The 17,803-nt window shown below is 40.1% G+C and overlaps 1 protein-coding gene across 8 annotated transcripts in view; it reads right to left on the reverse strand.

Annotated features, from left to right (window-relative positions):
• Positions 1-14,565, reverse strand: part of FIP1L1 (factor interacting with PAPOLA and CPSF1) — a 45,223-nt gene extending 30,658 nt beyond the window's left edge. For 3 of the 8 annotated variants that reach the window (XM_080589292.1, XM_080589291.1, XM_080589297.1), the window contains exons 1-9: positions 14,236-14,532; positions 13,549-13,588; positions 11,089-11,146; positions 8,247-8,350; positions 5,976-6,040; positions 4,861-4,968; positions 3,838-3,968; positions 3,483-3,551; positions 738-847 (exon numbers count right to left, since the gene is read on the reverse strand). In XM_080589292.1, coding sequence (XP_080445418.1) covers positions 738-847; positions 3,483-3,551; positions 3,838-3,968; positions 4,861-4,968; positions 5,976-6,040; positions 8,247-8,350; positions 11,089-11,146; positions 13,549-13,588; positions 14,236-14,317 — 767 coding nt within the window. In that variant the 5' untranslated portion in view covers positions 14,318-14,532. Of the gene's footprint in view, positions 1-737; positions 848-3,482; positions 3,552-3,837; positions 3,969-4,860; positions 4,969-5,975; positions 6,041-8,246; positions 8,351-11,088; positions 11,147-13,548; positions 13,589-14,235 lie in introns of all 8 variants that reach the window. The other 5 variants (XM_080589294.1, XM_080589293.1, XM_080589295.1 and 2 more) reach the window with 4 other exon arrangements.
• Positions 14,566-17,803: the final 3,238 nt, after the last annotated feature.

The following is a 17,803-nucleotide window of genomic DNA, read 5'->3' on the forward strand; positions in this document are numbered from 1 at the left end:
CACTTCCCTTGCCATGACATACAGTACAATGACTTTTAATTTACGCAAAAACAAAACTCCTAAATGAAATCACTTCATAAGTAAAGTAAAGCAGAAGCACGGATTCATTCTCAGCTAAGTGCCAGGTATCAAGTAGCAGCAGCTTACAATTAAGAACAGAACTTATTAAAGCCTGGGGCTGGGAGAAGGAGGAGAAGAAACTCTAGTAAAGAAATTATCCTCCCATTTCAAAGAAAGTGCAGTAAAATATGCAAATATGGAGAAGCTAAAGCTACCTTACAGGAAGAAGAATGGGTTCCAGGAATCCTTCCAATTGTTGAAGTAATAGTTGCCTAACGCAATTTTGGTTAACTGAAAAGGTGTGTTAGCTAATACCCAAAGCTACAGAGGAAAAGACACTAGCTGGAGACATTTTGTTGGCCGATCTCCTTCTACACAGACAACATGGTGTCATACATCAACATCTGGATTTTTATAGCTCCCTTGTAACTTGGTCCTGATGATCTTACCCCTCTCCTTCTACTTTCTATTTTCTGAACCGACAAAAAGGTAGCACGGCATTCCTGTGTAAAGGTGATTGAAAGCTAAAAGTGATTAGAATAGCTCGCTCTTCCTACCACTTCTACCTACTACAGAAACATATTCTGTCTTTTTCCTACAAAAATTATGAAGTTGAAATACACAGAAGTAACAGCATAAAAAGGGTTTTGGTCTTGAGTTACAGCTGTCTAACTGACCTGTTTGTTGGAATTCCTGATTTGAATAAGGCAGGAGGAGATGTGAAATCAGCTTTGGTCGACTGCACTGCCAACTCTTTCTCCAAATTTCCAGTTCTGCCCTGCTGTACCTTCAAAATAACGTTTTATCATTAGTTTGTTTGTTTTATTGTCAGTTTAACTCAGAAGTATAGTAGCCCCAACACTCAACACAGCACATAGCCAACACAAAAAGAAAGTCCAACCTTAATCAGATTTAAAAAGAACTAACACCTTTGCACAGCTAATAAAATACTATATCTTAAAAGACTATATAACTTAAGGACTGTATTTAGTATATATAAGAAGCAATGTGCCAGAGAACAATTTATTAGCAAAAATCATACAGTTTTAATATTTATTTTCAACTTATTTGATTTGGACGTGAACAACAGACCCAACTGATTTTCTTGGAGAATTTCCTGTATGAACAAAATAACATCTTAATTTTTAAAGAAGCAAAATGATTAAAAACAAAAACAAACCAACCCAACTCCATAATCTTAATGACAGAATTATCTACTACGTCTGCTACCCGACAGTAAACTATGAGACAAGAAAGCAAACCCATTCTGTCTGCTTTACTGACAAGATCATCTAGTAACTCCATAATTTCCCAGTCATACCAGGAATAGTCACCTCATGCTCTGGATTATGCCAACATTACAAGGTTTTCCATTAGTTTCAATTAAATACTCTAAAAGCATATTGCTCTGTCTGCAGTACTGCAAAATTCCATAGAGACATTATTAAAACTACGCAAGAGCTTTAGAGCAACTACTTCAAGTACTGTTTGTCTTCAACAGCACATCAAATATGAAAGAAAAACTTACATGGGTTAGCATTAAAGACAAGGCTGTACAGGCTAAGCTTTTACAGACACTCCTACTGACTGGATCAACCACACAGCCACAAATATTTTATTTATTTTTTAAATAAAGTGCCCTTCCAAGTGGAAACAAACGAACAAACAAACAAAACTATTTTGAAGCTAGTAGCCAAAAATGTATTAATCGTTAAGACAACTAAAACCCCAACCTTTTAAACTTAAAAGGAACAGTCTTTTAACAACACTCACACACAGAAGTAATTCTGAAACCATAAAAGCATTTTGCATTTATTTAACTTGGATGTTTAGTTATCTAAAATCCCTGGTATCTTAACAGTTTCATAAGTAGCAATAAATACTAATTACTGTATAGAGATCCAGTTAGATCATTCATGATATAACATCACATGGAATCTGTTCTCACAGCTTTTGTAGGCAAGCGAACTGCTAAGCTTTTGCAGGACCTCATTTCTAATCACAGACACCTCTGTAGCAAATCCACAAAAACACATAAGTATTTAAGATGCCTTAAAATTTGAATTAACTTCAGTATCCAGAAATATGAAAACCTTTTAATATTAAAATATCAGGTGTGGTTCAAGTATTTACATGAAAAATATGTAAGATTTCTATTAATTAATGAGTAACTTGAAAATGTAGGAGATGGTCTTGTCAGTTGCAGAAGATTCACCCAAACGATATGAGACTTCGTATTTCAGAAGAATAGAAATAATTATTAACAAAATACAAATTATATGCACATTCCTTGTAAAACGCATGAGACAAGCTCTTTTTTCAGCTCTTACAACACAATTATCTGTACTGTTTCATCACTGGACCTCCAGAAACTCCAGAGAGTCAATACTGAGAAAGAAATAGGGGAATCTTTGGTTTGGAATACTTATCCTTCTTCCTTCAGGACAGAAGTTCAAAAACATTTATTTGAGAGTACGTTCAGTCATCAGCCACAATGAAAAATCCTAACTCCCACTATCCAGCATTTCCACCATTCCATAACACTATTATTGCGACAAATGAGGAAGGCAAGTAGCCCCACAAGCTTCTGATCTGTTCTTGCTAACATAAAGTTAAAATATCTGGATGCCCTCTAGTAGTATATGAGGGGAAACAACTGATACCAAAAATACCCGTCTGCAATTGAGACTTCTGTTACAGGAGTATACAGAACAAAGCAACAAACAGTTCCAAGTTAGTTTAATGAGAGTTCAGGAACAAAACTGTCTGCATACTGAACAAAACAAATAACCTCTGTATTTTAACTTTAGTGTCAAACAAAAGAGTATTTTAAAAAATAAGAAGTCGAAAGCAATGTTCAATTCTAAAGATAAATCCTGTCAAACAGATTTTTCTGCTCCCTGCAAATCAGCATTTCCTAATGGAAAGATGATATATATAACTTGATTTATGGTTATCTAATCTCAAAAGGACAACAGGAAAATACGAAAGATTGATTTCCACATCTCAGAGCTGCCAAGGATAAGTGTTACAAAACAAAATAAAAGCTACAAGGCCACAGGAAAAATAAACATGCTATAATCTACAAAGCTTCCCCAGCACATCTGTACAAATTCTTTAATCTGCACAAACAAATGCGCTACATCTAAAAATAATAAACCACCACATAAAGAAAAATTAGTTTCACTAGGAAATTTGTTAGTACACCAGGCCACTAACCCACATGCTTGCAGAAGGATGACGAACAAAGCAACGCTTTTTACTCAGCATTTTGTGACATAAGCAGTAAGTCACCGATGTAACATGAGAGTTTGAAATAATGGCTGCATCCTTTTCGGTTTTTCTTCTATCAGTCTGTGTTGGCATGGGAAGCAATACTCGACAAAAATGAGAGCAACCAACAAAAGTTTACTAAAATTCACCTTAAAAAGATGGTATCTGCCATCGAGAATCTCTGCACTTGGTGTTACTTCCATAGCATTGTCTTCAGCCTAAGTTAAATAACACATTGCCCATTAAGATACCATACAACTCTTAACTCATGGGCCACATTCTGAGTAATGGTACAGATGCGACCTAGCTGTAGCTAGACTGTGACACTACCCACACAGATTGCCAGAAAAACAACACAAGAACATTCTAGGCTTAGGGGTGGGCAGTCAGGTGCAAACTTTACAACAAAAGCACTGAACTGGGCAAAACAAGCTTATGACACACAAGCAGATTTACAGGGAAAAAAAGCGTGTAGAATATCACAAAAAAAGTTGTAGTAATTACCGTAATTTTATTTGTGGTTGAGGTAACTGGTAAAATTTCAAGACCCATTCGTATTCTCTTTTGTTTTTCACAGTAAGCTTTCCAGGTATCTTCATTGAACCCATAGTTGAAGTAATCAGAGAGATCAGCCCCTTTAAGTAGAAAAGCACAAGTTTTTATGACATTGCAAAATTCATCTTTTCTTTTTCCTCACCGAACACTTATCTCTATTTACAGAATCAAAATGGATTAGGTATTGATCCAAAGCCACGCTATTGAAATGTACACTGTATTTGACTCTTTGTTTCACTGACTCCTAATTTAATTTGATGCCATTAAGTATTTCTATTGTAAGAAGGATTAAACATAGTCAAACGTTCAAACCCCAGAATATTATCAAAGGCTCCTTTTTCTGTTCCATTCTGAAGACACTACTTGCATTGCCAATGTAGCATAAAAACACTAAAATAAACTATGCACAGCAGCAAGAGATACTGCCAATAGAAAAATAAACAGACAGACAAGTCTGGCCATGATTTGAGACAACTGGACAATATACATGGGAGACTCATAGGAAGTCCATGCGGTACCAGCTCCTTCTTCAAGGCTTATGGATGTCTGTGTACGAACACAAAGAAGCGCAAGCTGTTATGTTTCGCTGCGCTGCTTGCTCAAACCTGCTAAAACTATTTTCCTTTCTGCTTTATCTTCTGTAATATGGCACAGATCAAGAGCAGTAACACCCAGAGACATACAGATTCCCAAGGAGATTTCAGCATATACGTGATTTTTTTTTTTTTTAAAGCCATGTCCTACAGTCTGTTTTTGCTGATGTATGTGTGGGATGCATACTAAGAAACATGGCACACCCACACACTGTGGTACAACACAAAGGCAACGGGTAACTTACCAGCTTTTTGAAAATCATATCGTACAGTACCTTCTAGCTGTAGGGTAAAAATTCCTACATGCAGTAAATAGGAATTATTATTAAAATAACCTTCTAAATACATACATATCAGCTAATATAAACTAGAGCATTACCTGGCTTTCTCCAAGGTTTATCTTCAAAAGAGTCTAAATCTACTTCCAGAAGTGGCACACCATTAATACTCCCTGGGGCATCAAGATCCACCCCTTTAACTTTTACACCTGTGAAAAAAGTTAGAACTTTGTGTCACTGCTAAGAAGAGTTCTAAGAGTTGTAACATTTGAAATAAAAATTAAAAGCCAGATTTATTCCAAACAATAAGTTTCAGAAAGGAAGGTTATTCCCTTCATCTGAAACAATTGTATGCTTTCAGAACCTCCAATGTCCCTCCAATGTCCCTTAAGCCATACAGGCAACAACATTTAAGTAAGAAAACCTGAATTCAACAGGTGACTATTTAAAGAGTCCACTCATTAATAACCCTTTAAAATGAGTTTTAAGCACAGAAAGCTTTACTGTGGTCCCACAGTTAGAAGTGAACACATACTCTCCACCTTGAACTCCGATTTTGCATATTCCTGTAAACACACGTACCGCAGCTTAAATTTATGAACTGGTGGATCGCAAGAATCACTTATTTTACACCACCAGGAATACCTCTAACTCTGCTGCTCCTTTTACAGGTAGCCTATGCAAACTAGACAATTTACAGATGGATGATAAAAAGACTATGACAGGCTTCCTATGTATCAATTTTGATAGTTATCGTCAGCTTAATAATATTTATGCCATTAACCACGGATGATACACAAATAAACTTTTCAGGAGACAAAGACTAGAGAACTATTTGCATAACTACATTTACTTTAAATAATGGCAGTAAATGCCCGGAGAACCCAACTGTTTAAGATTGCCTGATTAAGAATAAATAATGAAAAGAAAAATTATAATTGTCCAATCTCTGCAAAGAATGCTACTCAAGAGAGAAAAAAACACGTACACAGAACAAGGTTTCAGATGCACTTAATGAAAACAAAGCAATAAGCATTGAACAATTTAAGAACACTAATAATTTTATATTTGTCTAAGTCTGTCCTCACACTAGAACATTCTGCAAGAATTCTCTAACTAAAAAATACAGGCTAAACAAGCGAACACAGACACAGACTATGCATTGCTACTGATTTTTTTCGCATTTTTAGTAATAGCATGGTGTAAATTTTCTTACCAGAAGAAGATCCATAAGCTCGTCCTCCTGTCTTAATATTGAGATTCACAGGAGCTGCTCCGTAACTTAAAGAAATTAAGAAAACTGAATTAGACAGAGAAAACTGTAAACCAGAAGAAAATATAAAACAAGAATTAGCTAGATCCAGAAACAAACTGGACCCAGGCTCAATCACCATCCTGAATCTCTAGCTTTCCAAGCTGGTAACTGTAAAAGTAAAGAGATCAGCCTAGGAGCAAGAGAGAGTACCTTTCTATGCTCAGTAGCAACTTCTCCAACTAATAAACAGTTGTGAAGCAAGTCCCAGTCACTCTTCCTGAGTTGAAAGGGTAAAGACCTTGATAGAAACAAGAATGGACACGACCAGAAGAAGAGAAAAAGGAGAAACGAAATTCATTTAGGGATACAGATGACACTCTGGGGATTAGGGTAAAAACAAAAGAGAGGGTTTAGACAGATCCTTTGCTGCTTTCATTATTATTTCATTTAATCTGTACAAAAGTGGAAATACAAGCATTTCTTTAAGATGTCTGAAAGGCATTTTCAATGTGCTTCTAGCAATTATCTATCCATGCAACAAATAGAAAAATATATGTAATTTCACTTTCAAAAATACTTGAGAGGTTTCCTCATAAAATGCACTCAAATCTAGACACTGAATTGATTTAACTACCTTGGGAATTACAATACTGTTCATTTGGAACAGTAAAAGCTAGCTTTCATTACCACTTAATATGCAAAATAGCTTATCCTCATAGGTGGTATCAACCCATAAACATAACGAGATTAACATATAATTAGAAGGCAGTGTATAGTTTAGGGTTAGGATTTACAGTACCGTTTCCATGCAGTTTTTTTCATTCTACTTTATGCTACAAAAGTACAAAACTGACACAAAATGTTTCTTTTTCTGATCTCCCATACTGTATTTGTACATGATTTTCTTATTTTTTTTAAGCAGTGGGTGACTACTGTAAGAAAAATAATCCTACGAAGGAACTTGCTGTAATGACATTATGATGAACAGAAATGATGAGCTTGTTTTAGAAGACTGCCCCTTTCATGAATTTTCTGACCAGTTTGCCCAGAAAAGATTTTTCACAGAACAACTATTTCAATATAAAACTTTCTATTCATATTAGATATTGGAGCATCTGCTAATTCTTTTCTGAATTAGTGAATTTGCTGATGCTCTTTCCATTAAGAATATAAATTTAGTTTTTCTTTAGTCTCACAAAATTTGAGGTCACTGCCTACACGACAGGCCTACTGCAAGTTATTGGAAACAGACAAAGAATCAAAAGAACTGCTATTTTTGACATCACTTTGATTTGCATAGTTACTTTAGGATATGATCTACCGAAAGTTTAAAAATATTATGTTTCAAAAATGAATGTATTACCTGAATTCTAAAGCTAAAAACACAATAACATATGATTCAGGCCTACCTGCACACCTGTCTTCATTCTAATTAAATAAAGAAGACATCCTAGTAACTTTTAATAACCATAAGAACATTAGGATTGCCAAGACAAACAAGCAAACCACTTCCCTCATAACACCTCAGTGTAGCAAAAAATATTACTTAACTATTTTGGGTAAAATTAACACTCTTCAAAAGCGCTCAATGAAAAACAAGCCCTTTATCAACAGCAGAAGGAACATGGAGCAATAGCAGTAGCAAAAAAAAAAAATATATATTGTACGATACAAATCCCTAACCCATGATCTTGAGAATTCATCTCTAGAGACTAGCAGCTGCATCCTGAAGTACATTAAAATCTTATTTCAGAACATCAATAGGAATTGAAACTAGAGAGTTCTAATTAGAACTGCATCCACAACAAACAGGACTAAGGACAAATGTTTCTAATGTTCTCTGTGCTTAGCACTCTACCATTTGCAACAAAAATATCAATGTCACGAACAGGAATAGCTATGTTACCCAGCATTTTCAGCTAGGTAACACAGCTATTCCATAATAAAAAGACAACTCTCTAGTTTACAAATATTTAATGCAATTATTTCTCAAAATCTGAGAACAAAATTCAAAGCAGGAGTTGTATGAGTTAAGACACTTCATTGATTTCTTTTTATTTTTTTTTTGTTTTGAGTCACTGCATCATTACAAACACTTTAATAAAGAGCTGAAAAGAATACATTGAGGCTACCTATGCCTAAAATTTGTAATTGACAAGTATTAAAGAGCCTGAATTAATAATTAAATGTAATCTTTAAGGCTCCTCCAGTCAATATTTGCAAATAACTTACCTGTACTGTGGAGCTCCCGTTTTAATATCCCCTATGGTGACTTGAACATCATCTTCATCATCATCACTATCACTATCACTGTCATCCTCAGCCTCGGTCACCTTCTACAAAGGAAAAAGTCACTTAACTTGTTTAATTTGCAGTTAAAAAATAATCCAGATAAAACCACCCCTTCTAGACATCCTTAACAGAAGAAAATTCTCCGTTTCCTAGACCTCAGGACAGAGTACCATGAACAGAAAAGTCAGGCTCATCTGTTTAAAAGCTACAAATATTGGAAATATCTGGATCAGAACAGGAAAGTATCTTCAATATTAAGCTTTCATTTTAGAAACATGACATTTCCTAAATAAGCATAAAACTGTTTCCACTATCTTAATACCTTTTTTCCCTCTACCTAGCTCATACACACCAGTTCTCCTGTTATCTCATCACTCAGGAAAGAGCTTAATTAAAGGTATGTGACACTAGCTTCTTGCTGTCCTCAATTATATATCCAGAGCAACTCAAATACTCTTGCTGCCCTTCTTCTCTCAACTTTTTACAGCTGAAGCAAAGCTTTTATGGCACGAGGGGAACAGAACTGCACACAGAATTCAGGGTGTGACCAAAATATGAATTTATGTAGTGAGAAAATTATATCTTCTGTTTTGCTTCCTAATCACTTTCGGCTACAGCCCAAAATTTGACTGCTTTTTAGACTCCAGACAAGTACTTAAATGACATTTTAATGGATCTTTCCACATAGCTTAGCGGCTTTCTCATAAGCGGTAATGATCAGCTCAGAGACCATCAATGTACTCATAAAGCTGTTTTTCCTTCCACGAACATCGCTCTTCCTTTTCTGCACAGAATTCCAACAGCCATCTATTAACCACTCAGTTCTCCACAGATGGTCCTTGTTCTTACTATCTTGAGTAACTCTGTAACATCAGAAAACTCGTGGTCCCACAACTTAACCACCTTACCAAATAATTTATAAACACGTTGAACAGCACAGGCTATGCGCAACACTCCAGAGAATCACCAGTGGAGGTGACCTTCTGTCGCTGTGAAAATGGAACCTTTACTTCTACCCTCTATTTTCTCTCTTTTACTCAACAATTACCCACACTGGACTTTTGCTCATATCCTGTAGCTCATTAGTTTTCTTACAACAGTTTTCTTGTTGAGGAACTTCCTTCAAAGTTTTCTCATCAGGTAAATCACCCCTATCCACATCCTTGTTGAATCCTTCAGCAGGAGGCTAAACATACCAAAAACAAGTTGGTTCTGTCCAGGTAGCCTGCAGTTATCCACATGCAGCTGTGCTCTAGCTCTAATCTAACCATCTACTAACTTGCTTGGTACATGATTTGGCAAAAATAAGCAGTTGCATGGAAGGTAAGTTGGAGTGCACTTCATCCTTGCTATACATTAATGTAACTTACTTAACAATGAAGTGTCCAATCAAGGGGAAAAAAAATAAACCACGAATGCTTTAATCAGAATACATTTTCTGTAAATGACAGCTGAAGACAGAAGACAGTCTTTCAATGCCCCACTGCTGAGAAAAAGTTCTCCACTCCCTTATGTGGCAGCCCACACAGTAGAGAGCCATTACAAACACATCAAACAGAAAATAAAGTTTTGTCTGGAGCATGTACCTTCTCAACCAAAAACAATTTCACTCTTAAACAATCATTTCTTAGTTCCCTCTGCACAAAACTATTGACTTTTTCTTATTCAAGCAACTTAAAAGCCATGTATTTCTTCTAGGTTACTGCTGACCCTTAATGTTCACTCTTTCCATTTTCTGGTTTTATCATGATGTTCCCAGTTTGATGGAGACGTTCTAATGATATCCTAATAATGCTATTTTTTATAGGTGAAAAATATGAAGATATGCAAGTATAAAAATAACCCTAAGGAAGGAAACTGAGCCAATGAGAACTTCCAGAAATATTTTAAAATTGCTACTGCCCACATACAGTATTAGGATCAACATGAAAAACCTTTGGTGCAATTGCAATAAAAAGCTCTTCAGTTTGAATATGCAGGTTTTTTCCTCAACTTTACGTAAGACTGAATATCTTTCATAGAGTATTTGTCCTACTGAAGACAAATACAGTTTAGAAAGAAGCCAGGCCTTGAAAATTGCACAAATATCACAATAAAGTTTTTTGCACCACTTAAGAGAATTATTGCAAGCTAAAGATCCCCATGAAGTACAATTAGGGGCTTTTATTCATAGGACAGACTTAAGTCATTCCCATTCACAGTAAACTGAGGCCTTTTATCAACTTTGCAACCATAAATCTCACTTCTTGGTCCTTTCTCTCATCATAAAAGTGTAAGACAGACTAACATACTGAACACTGAAGACTGCTACCAAACAAGTCTGCTATGTTGCACCTAAAAGGCACTCATCATTCATCTTTTGATCCATATTTTCACACTATTCTGCAAATGTTTGTTATTCATCATGTTCAAAAAAGAAAAATGACCAGAGGATTTTATTTTCCTATCAGCGAGGAAAAATGAGGAGAGTATCACTTTCAAAAAGATGTCTTTGGGAGGAGACAACTGTCTCGAAGCACCAGTTTTAACCCCCCAAAAATGAAGTACCATTTATTTATTTTCTGTAAGTTAGTTTCGAAAAGTGGACTGTAGCTGGAAATTGGATTTCCTAGCTTATTAGTTTATACAGTGTCTGCAGATAGTGTCAAACACCTTTCACAAAAAAAAAGGTCCAAGGCATACACTTATACTAACTCATTTAATTATAGGTCCCAGCCAAATTACAATTACGCATTAAATCAGAACAAATTGAAGCAGTATGTCAAATACATGTTTAAAATACCGTTTTCACAACGCCATTTTCTGCGGCTTCCTCTTCACTTCCAGGTGGGGGAGGAACACTTAAAAACAAACAGGAAAAAAAAATCAAACTAGTTATTTATTCACATGTTATTCCACACACCAACTAATGGTGAAAAAGCACTGATACATCATTCTGGAGAACAGAAAAAGTTCAACTTATCTTTTGCATTAATTTGAACAAAATTCTCAAAGAAAATAACTTTATATCTGCAGACTATCATTTGGGTCCCAGAAATCACATGAACTATAGAATACTTTAGAGCAATATGGCACTATACCTGGATCCTCCTTTGAAATCAAAGTGAAATATTTCATAACGTGAAGGGAGAATAACAGGTGGGTTTTTTTTCCCCCTGCAGACTGACACTTTTCAAAGACATAATGGAAAAACACACTTAAATACCCATAGATAAGATAGTACTGAATCGAAATTTCCACATCTGCACTGTAAGATTTTCTTCTACCAATAAGAATGGCTACAATTCAGTAATGAATTTGATTATATTTTAACTGGAGATTGAAATCTGTAAACATTTTAAAACTACTGGTTCATCTAAAATGACCAGCACTGTCAAATTCACGCAAATGAGTTGTCTCACTAGACGCTTACCTACTGCTCTTTCTGACACAGCAATATTTTATTTTCCACAGTTCCTTTAACTCTGTTCAAACGTTGCATCACAAACAGCAGTGTAAGCAGGAAGCCATTTAAAAACAATATTCTTTCACTGACAACATATTTTTGGACTCTGCAAAGGAGCGAGCAACTGACAGCTTTTATTAAAGATGAACTGGAAGGCGGAGAATGATTTTGATCCTACTATCTGTTGGCAAAATACCCACTCATGAATGAGTGTTACACCAAAACCCAGCCCAACCCGGACACAGCGTTAACCATGTAATTTCATCACCCAGTAAGATGACAGACTAGCTAACAAACCTGAATAAAACCTCACTATTTTTATGTATGAAGAATGCCAAAACTGAGAGGCCAGAGACCAAACCTTTTAATAGGGAAACTGCTGCCATGCCTCCGGAATTCCAAACACTGCCCGTAAGAAACATAAGCCACAATTTATTCCTCTTTCCGGTCCTTAACTATGTACCCAGGCCAACGACCTAAACAGATTCTATTGACCAGAATCCAGAGCAAAACACCACTAAGGATCATTTTGTTTGCCATACAAATAATTTTCTTAAACAACAGTACTACTGACAAAAGGTGTAGTACTACTGCCCAAAGGTATCAGGTCAATAGAAGATAATGAAACACAACGAATCAATTCATATGGAATGGCTTCCAAATAAGGAGCAAGTTAAGTTATTCCTTATCCTAGAAAAGAGATGGTTCAGGGCAAACGCAACAGAGGTCTGAAATAAATTCTGAGTGACATGGAAAAGGGTGAACAGGAAACAATTCTGTTTCTTATACTACGGGAATAAATGGAAATCAAATACTGCATCTAGTAGCAGTTCCAAAATGGTATCATACACAGTCCATTAGTGGAAGGCATTACTGCAGTAATGTGCCTGTCAAAAATCTCCATCAGTTCAAAAAAAGCAACTGCACAAGCTTATGGACACGAAGTCCAATGAGGGTTGCTAAGGCCAACAGTTCTCAGTGAAAAATCTCTGCTGACTCAGAAGGCATCTATAGAAAATAACAATGTGTGTGTTCTTGAACTGGTTTCCCCTTTATTTACTTAATTTTAGCTTACTTTTACAATCTGCAGTTTCCATAGTTTATAAATTGTGAGACTTCTCTCAGTCAGTGTGAAATACCAACTCCCACTTCACTCAGTCCCTGTTACCAAATTCCACCAACCAACCTAGCTAGACTTTCAAAGGAGTATCTTTGTGCTTTTTCTCACACAGTTCCTCATAAATCAAGCAGGCTTCCCTAAATACTTTCAAAGCTTTTTCTAACTTTCTTTCAAAGACTCATTTACCAATCAAAAAAATATGTTATGGGACCTGCATATCAAACTGGCCAGTAATCTCATTGCTTCCTTGTATCCTTTGTTTTATAAATATACTGAAAACCTTTTGGGGGAGACTTTTATTTTGGAGTCTTTTATTCTTAATTTGAAATCATGTAGAAACACACAATGATTATAGAAGTAAAAAAACTGATGGCATTTCATAAGGAAATGCTGATATCCACGTAGTATCCATGAAGTATCCATGTAGGACAACATCCACGCAGTTGAAAATTAAAAACACATTCATATTCAAGTATCACAATTTCCCAGGTAAAGTCATTTTACAGAAAAGCCGAGTCATTTCAGCAGACAAAACGTACTACCTTAGGGCTATTTTTAAAGACATCAGCGTGAGTGTTCAGGTACCATGGACTTTTAAAGCAGCTGGGAAGAAGACTACTGCAAATACAACTTACGTGCAGCCACACCACAGGATTTCCAGTTGTGAAAATACTCACCTAGCTTTTTCTTCTTCTGGTCTCTCTGCTTCATTTTCATCTACGAGATGAAAGAAACACATAAGACGTGAATAAAAGCCCAGAGTTACCACTGCAGCAGGTACCTTGCCATGCAGACCACTACGAACTTTTCAGTTACCACCCGGGACCGCACCAGACCCCCTCACAAGGTGTTACGGCACCACTCGGGCAGGTGGGCAGGCAGACCCCCCCCCGCCGTGCTCCACACTGACAGTTCCAACGCTGAGCTTAACTCCCAGCCTTGCCCGCTGTCTGAACGCACGGGGAGCCCCTGAAGTTGCAAACAAAGTTTACTCAGCCCACTTTCAGCCTGCCTCGCCACGGGAGCACAGACCCCCACCGGGCGAGCCCTGGCGGCGCTCCACAGGTGCGCGGAGGCCCCAGCACGCCTCAGCCTTCGGGGCTGAGCCCCCCCGGGCCGGCAGGGCGGAGGGGCCGGCCGGGAGGAGGGGACTGAGCGGCCACGGGGACCCTTTTAAAGGGCGCTGAGGGGGAGCAGGGCCGCGCCGAGCCGTGGGCCGGCCTGGCGAGGCGGAGCACGCCGCGGCCTACCCTCCGTGGTGGCGGGGGGGCAGAGGGCCAGGCCGGCAGCGCGGGCCGGGGCCGGGGGCGCCGGGGACCGGGGGGACCGGGGACGGGGGTGCCGAGGGTGCCGAGGGTCCGTACCGCCGTAGAGCCACTCCTCCTCCTCGTCCCCGGCGCCCCCGCCGAGGTCCGCCGCCAGCCGCTCCACCTCGCCGGTAGACATGGCCGCCGCCCGCGGGACGCGAGCGCCCGGGCCCGGTAGCGGCGGTGCGGCGGCGGCCTCCTCCTCGCCGCCCCCGGTGGGCAGCACGGCCGCGGGGGGCTGAGGCGGCGGCCGGGGAGCGCGAGCGAGGGCCGGGGCGGCGCGGCGCGGCCCTTCGTGCCGTCCCTGCCTTCCCTTCCCTTCCCCGCCGCCGCCGCCGCCTGCTCGGCGCTTCCCCTCCCCCGCCGAGTGAGTGACACGCACAGGAAGCGGGCCCGGCCCGGCCCCGCGGCGCCCTGGGCACGGGCACGCGGGGGGCGGCCCGGCGGCGCCCGGCCGGGCGGACTGCGCTGGGGAAGGCGCTGGGGACGGCCCGCAGCGCTCCTCACGGCTCGGGGAGGCCTTCCCGGGCCGGGCCCCGCCGCCGGCACTCACCTCGGTGCTGCCCGCCCGAGAGCCGCCCCGGCGGCCCCTCGCCTCCCGCTGCTCGCGGTGGTCGCCAGCCCCAGGCGCCCGCCTGGCTCCTCGGTGGGGATCACGGGCAGCCTGCCGGGGTCCTCAGGGACGTCCTCGCCCGGCTCCAGAAGAAGGACGTGGCCGAGCATCCTTACTTTGCAGTGTCTCGCTCCTACTAGCAGCTGCCGGGGGAGAGCGTAACCACAGGATAAACACACAGTGCTGCCTCTGCTCTGTGCTGCCCTAGCACTCGGCTCAGGGGCTCTCAGCCAGAGCTAGTGTTTTAGGCTTAGCAGCTAGCTCCTTATAGATCTTATTTCCTCTGCGAAGCGTCTGCCTTTATGAACGTTAAACTCTTACGGAGCTAAAAATAGCGAGCTGTGACAAAACGTCCCAGCGTGTAGCTACGCGTTTCATGAAGAAATTGCCCTATTTTAAAAGCAGTGGGAAGTAGCAAGCCGTTTGTATTGATGTTCTCACTTTCCATCTGTGAATGCTGCGTAACAACTTCAAGATTAATTATGAAATGTAAGTACCAACAACTGTGAAAACAAGCTTTGACCAGTTTTGTGTACAAATGGAGTATTCAGCACCTTAGAATGGTTGTGAAAACTAAAAAAAATACCCCTTTTTCACAGCAGGACAGCCTGTGAAGAACTGACTAGACAGCTTGACTATATTATAAGCATACCAAAACTGGGTGGGAGAGCTTCTTCTTTGAATTGCCTGCATAGAGAACTTTGTTTTAGAGTTTCATATGTGGCATGACATTTCACTAAAGTTCATGTGAATAAAATACCTTCTCAAATAAGATTTTTTTTTCCCCTGAAGTTAATTTTAAATGTCTGGATATCATGTACAGGTCATGGATATTAGGGTATAATTATCATGCAATAGGGTTTTTATGTAATTTTATTTTTTTTAATATATATACCAGTGGAATCAACAAAGATGTTTTTGGCCCAAAAAAACATATGTAGACATTTATCATAAAGCAAATTTGTGTTACAGTACTTCTTACTAGGCATCAGTATTTTTCTGTTTTCATTCCTGTTTTACTTGGTCATTTCATACACTTGATGTTAGCCTTACATTAAAGGAAGCAGTAGAACTCTGTATTTTCTTTCCTTTGATTATGCAGAATCAAGAAAGATGAAAGAAAACAGTTTTGTGGGAAACAACACAAAGAGAAATCAGGAGAGGTGCAGAGCATAAAATCTTGAAAAAAAGAAACAACAAATGTGTCAACGCATCCTCAAAACAGTTTTGCTCATAGCAAGTCTTTATGTAATCACATGGAGCTAGTGGTCACATAAAAATCCACCTGAAAAATTATCCTGAGCAGCTTGAACAGTGGGAAGCTTGCACAACAAGGCAGTGTCCCAACAGCTGTGGCCAGCCCTCCACCATTCCCAGGAACCTCTTTATCTGGCTTTGACTATGGCTGGACAGAGAGGATGCTCTGCCGCTCCTTCCTGCCTTGCTTCTGAGGACAAACTGCTAGGCTGGGTGGCCTTCTGCCCTAAAAGATAACAACTCCCACCAGTCTCAGCCTCTGGAAAGAACCTTGCAGTTTCTCCTTACTGCTGCACAGAAGGAGAGCAGCAGCTGGGACCGAAAAACAAGGTTTTCCCCAAGGCTGTAAGTGCTAAAGGCTGAGGACAGAAGAAGGCCTCTTGTGAGCTGCGCAAGAGTCCTGACTCACAAGTTACACTCCAGAGACCCACAAGACTCCAAGTTTACAGGAAGCCTTTAATACTTTTTTTTTTTCCCTAACACAGTGTAGTTGTAAATTTGCACATGTGATAAAATAAGCTGTTAAAAGTACTTACATACTTTTTTTTTTTTCTTTAATAATGTAACCACTGTGCTTTACGCTGATTAACCTCATTTTGTTTTCTGGCTAGTAATCCTTTTCTAAACACATGCAGAACCAGTTGCAATCTGTACTGTATTTTTAAAAGTAAAAAGCTATTTGTTTTCTTAAAAGAGCACCTGCTTTTTTGACCATATAGCTGAAAGAAATTAGGAATAATTTGGTAACTCTAAAGAGTAGGACAAGATGAACCATATCTAGCTTTTGTCTGTGGTACTCGAGCATAAAGTAAAAGCTCAGATATGTAAGCTCTGAGATCAAGGATCTGAGAGGAAGATAGTTTAGTGTGAGTATAAATGCAGTAAGTCTGTTTGGAAGAGGGAAGAACATCAGGGCAGGAGAGTGTGTGGAGCAGGTGGAAAGAATTTAATTTCATGACTGGAAATCTAGCGAACCCATGTTAGCTGTGCTCCCCAATGCCACAAAACCAGCTGAACCAGCAAGAGACTCAAGTACTTGACCTAAGAAGTACTTTGAGTACTGTGTTCAGTTTTGGACCCCTCAGTCCAAGAAGGACATCAAGGCCCTGAAATGTGTCCAGAGAGGGGCTACAAAGCTGGTGAAGGGCCTGAAGCACAAGCCCTATGAGGAGCAGCTGAGGGAGCTGGGGTTGTTTAGTCTGGAGGAGGCTCAGAGGAGCCCTTATTGCCCTCTACAACTTCCTGAAAGGAAGGTGTGGGGAGCTGGGGGTCAGCCTCTTCTCACAGATGACTAGTGATAGGGCTAGAGGGAATGGCCTCAAATTGTGCCAGGGAGGTTTACGTTGGAAACTAGGAGACATTTATTCTCAGGAGTAGTCAGGCATTGGAACGGGTTGCCCAGGGAGGTGGTGGTCACCGTCCCCGGGGGTGTTCAAGGAAAGGTTGGGTGTGGTGCTTAGGGACATGGTTTGGTGGGTGATGGTGGTGGTGGGGTGGTTGGACCAGGTGATCTTGGAGGTCTTTTATAAACTTAGTGATTCTGTTCTGTGAAGAGCAGCTCAGGTAGCACAAAAACTTATTATCATTATTTATTAATCTCGTCTCGTTTGTCAGCTGCATTAGGTGTAAGCACCCTGCCCCGCGCAGCAGTGCCGGCCCTGAGGGGCGGCGTAGCGCGGTCCCGCCCCGCTTCGGGCAGCCAGCCCACGGCCGCCACGTCAACCCGCGGCGCCGGCCGGGCACGTGCGCGGCGTT

This window comes from Anser brachyrhynchus, assembly GCF_964034855.1.
Source record: "Anser brachyrhynchus genome assembly, chromosome: 4".
Lineage (NCBI taxonomy): Eukaryota > Metazoa > Chordata > Aves > Anseriformes > Anatidae > Anser > Anser brachyrhynchus.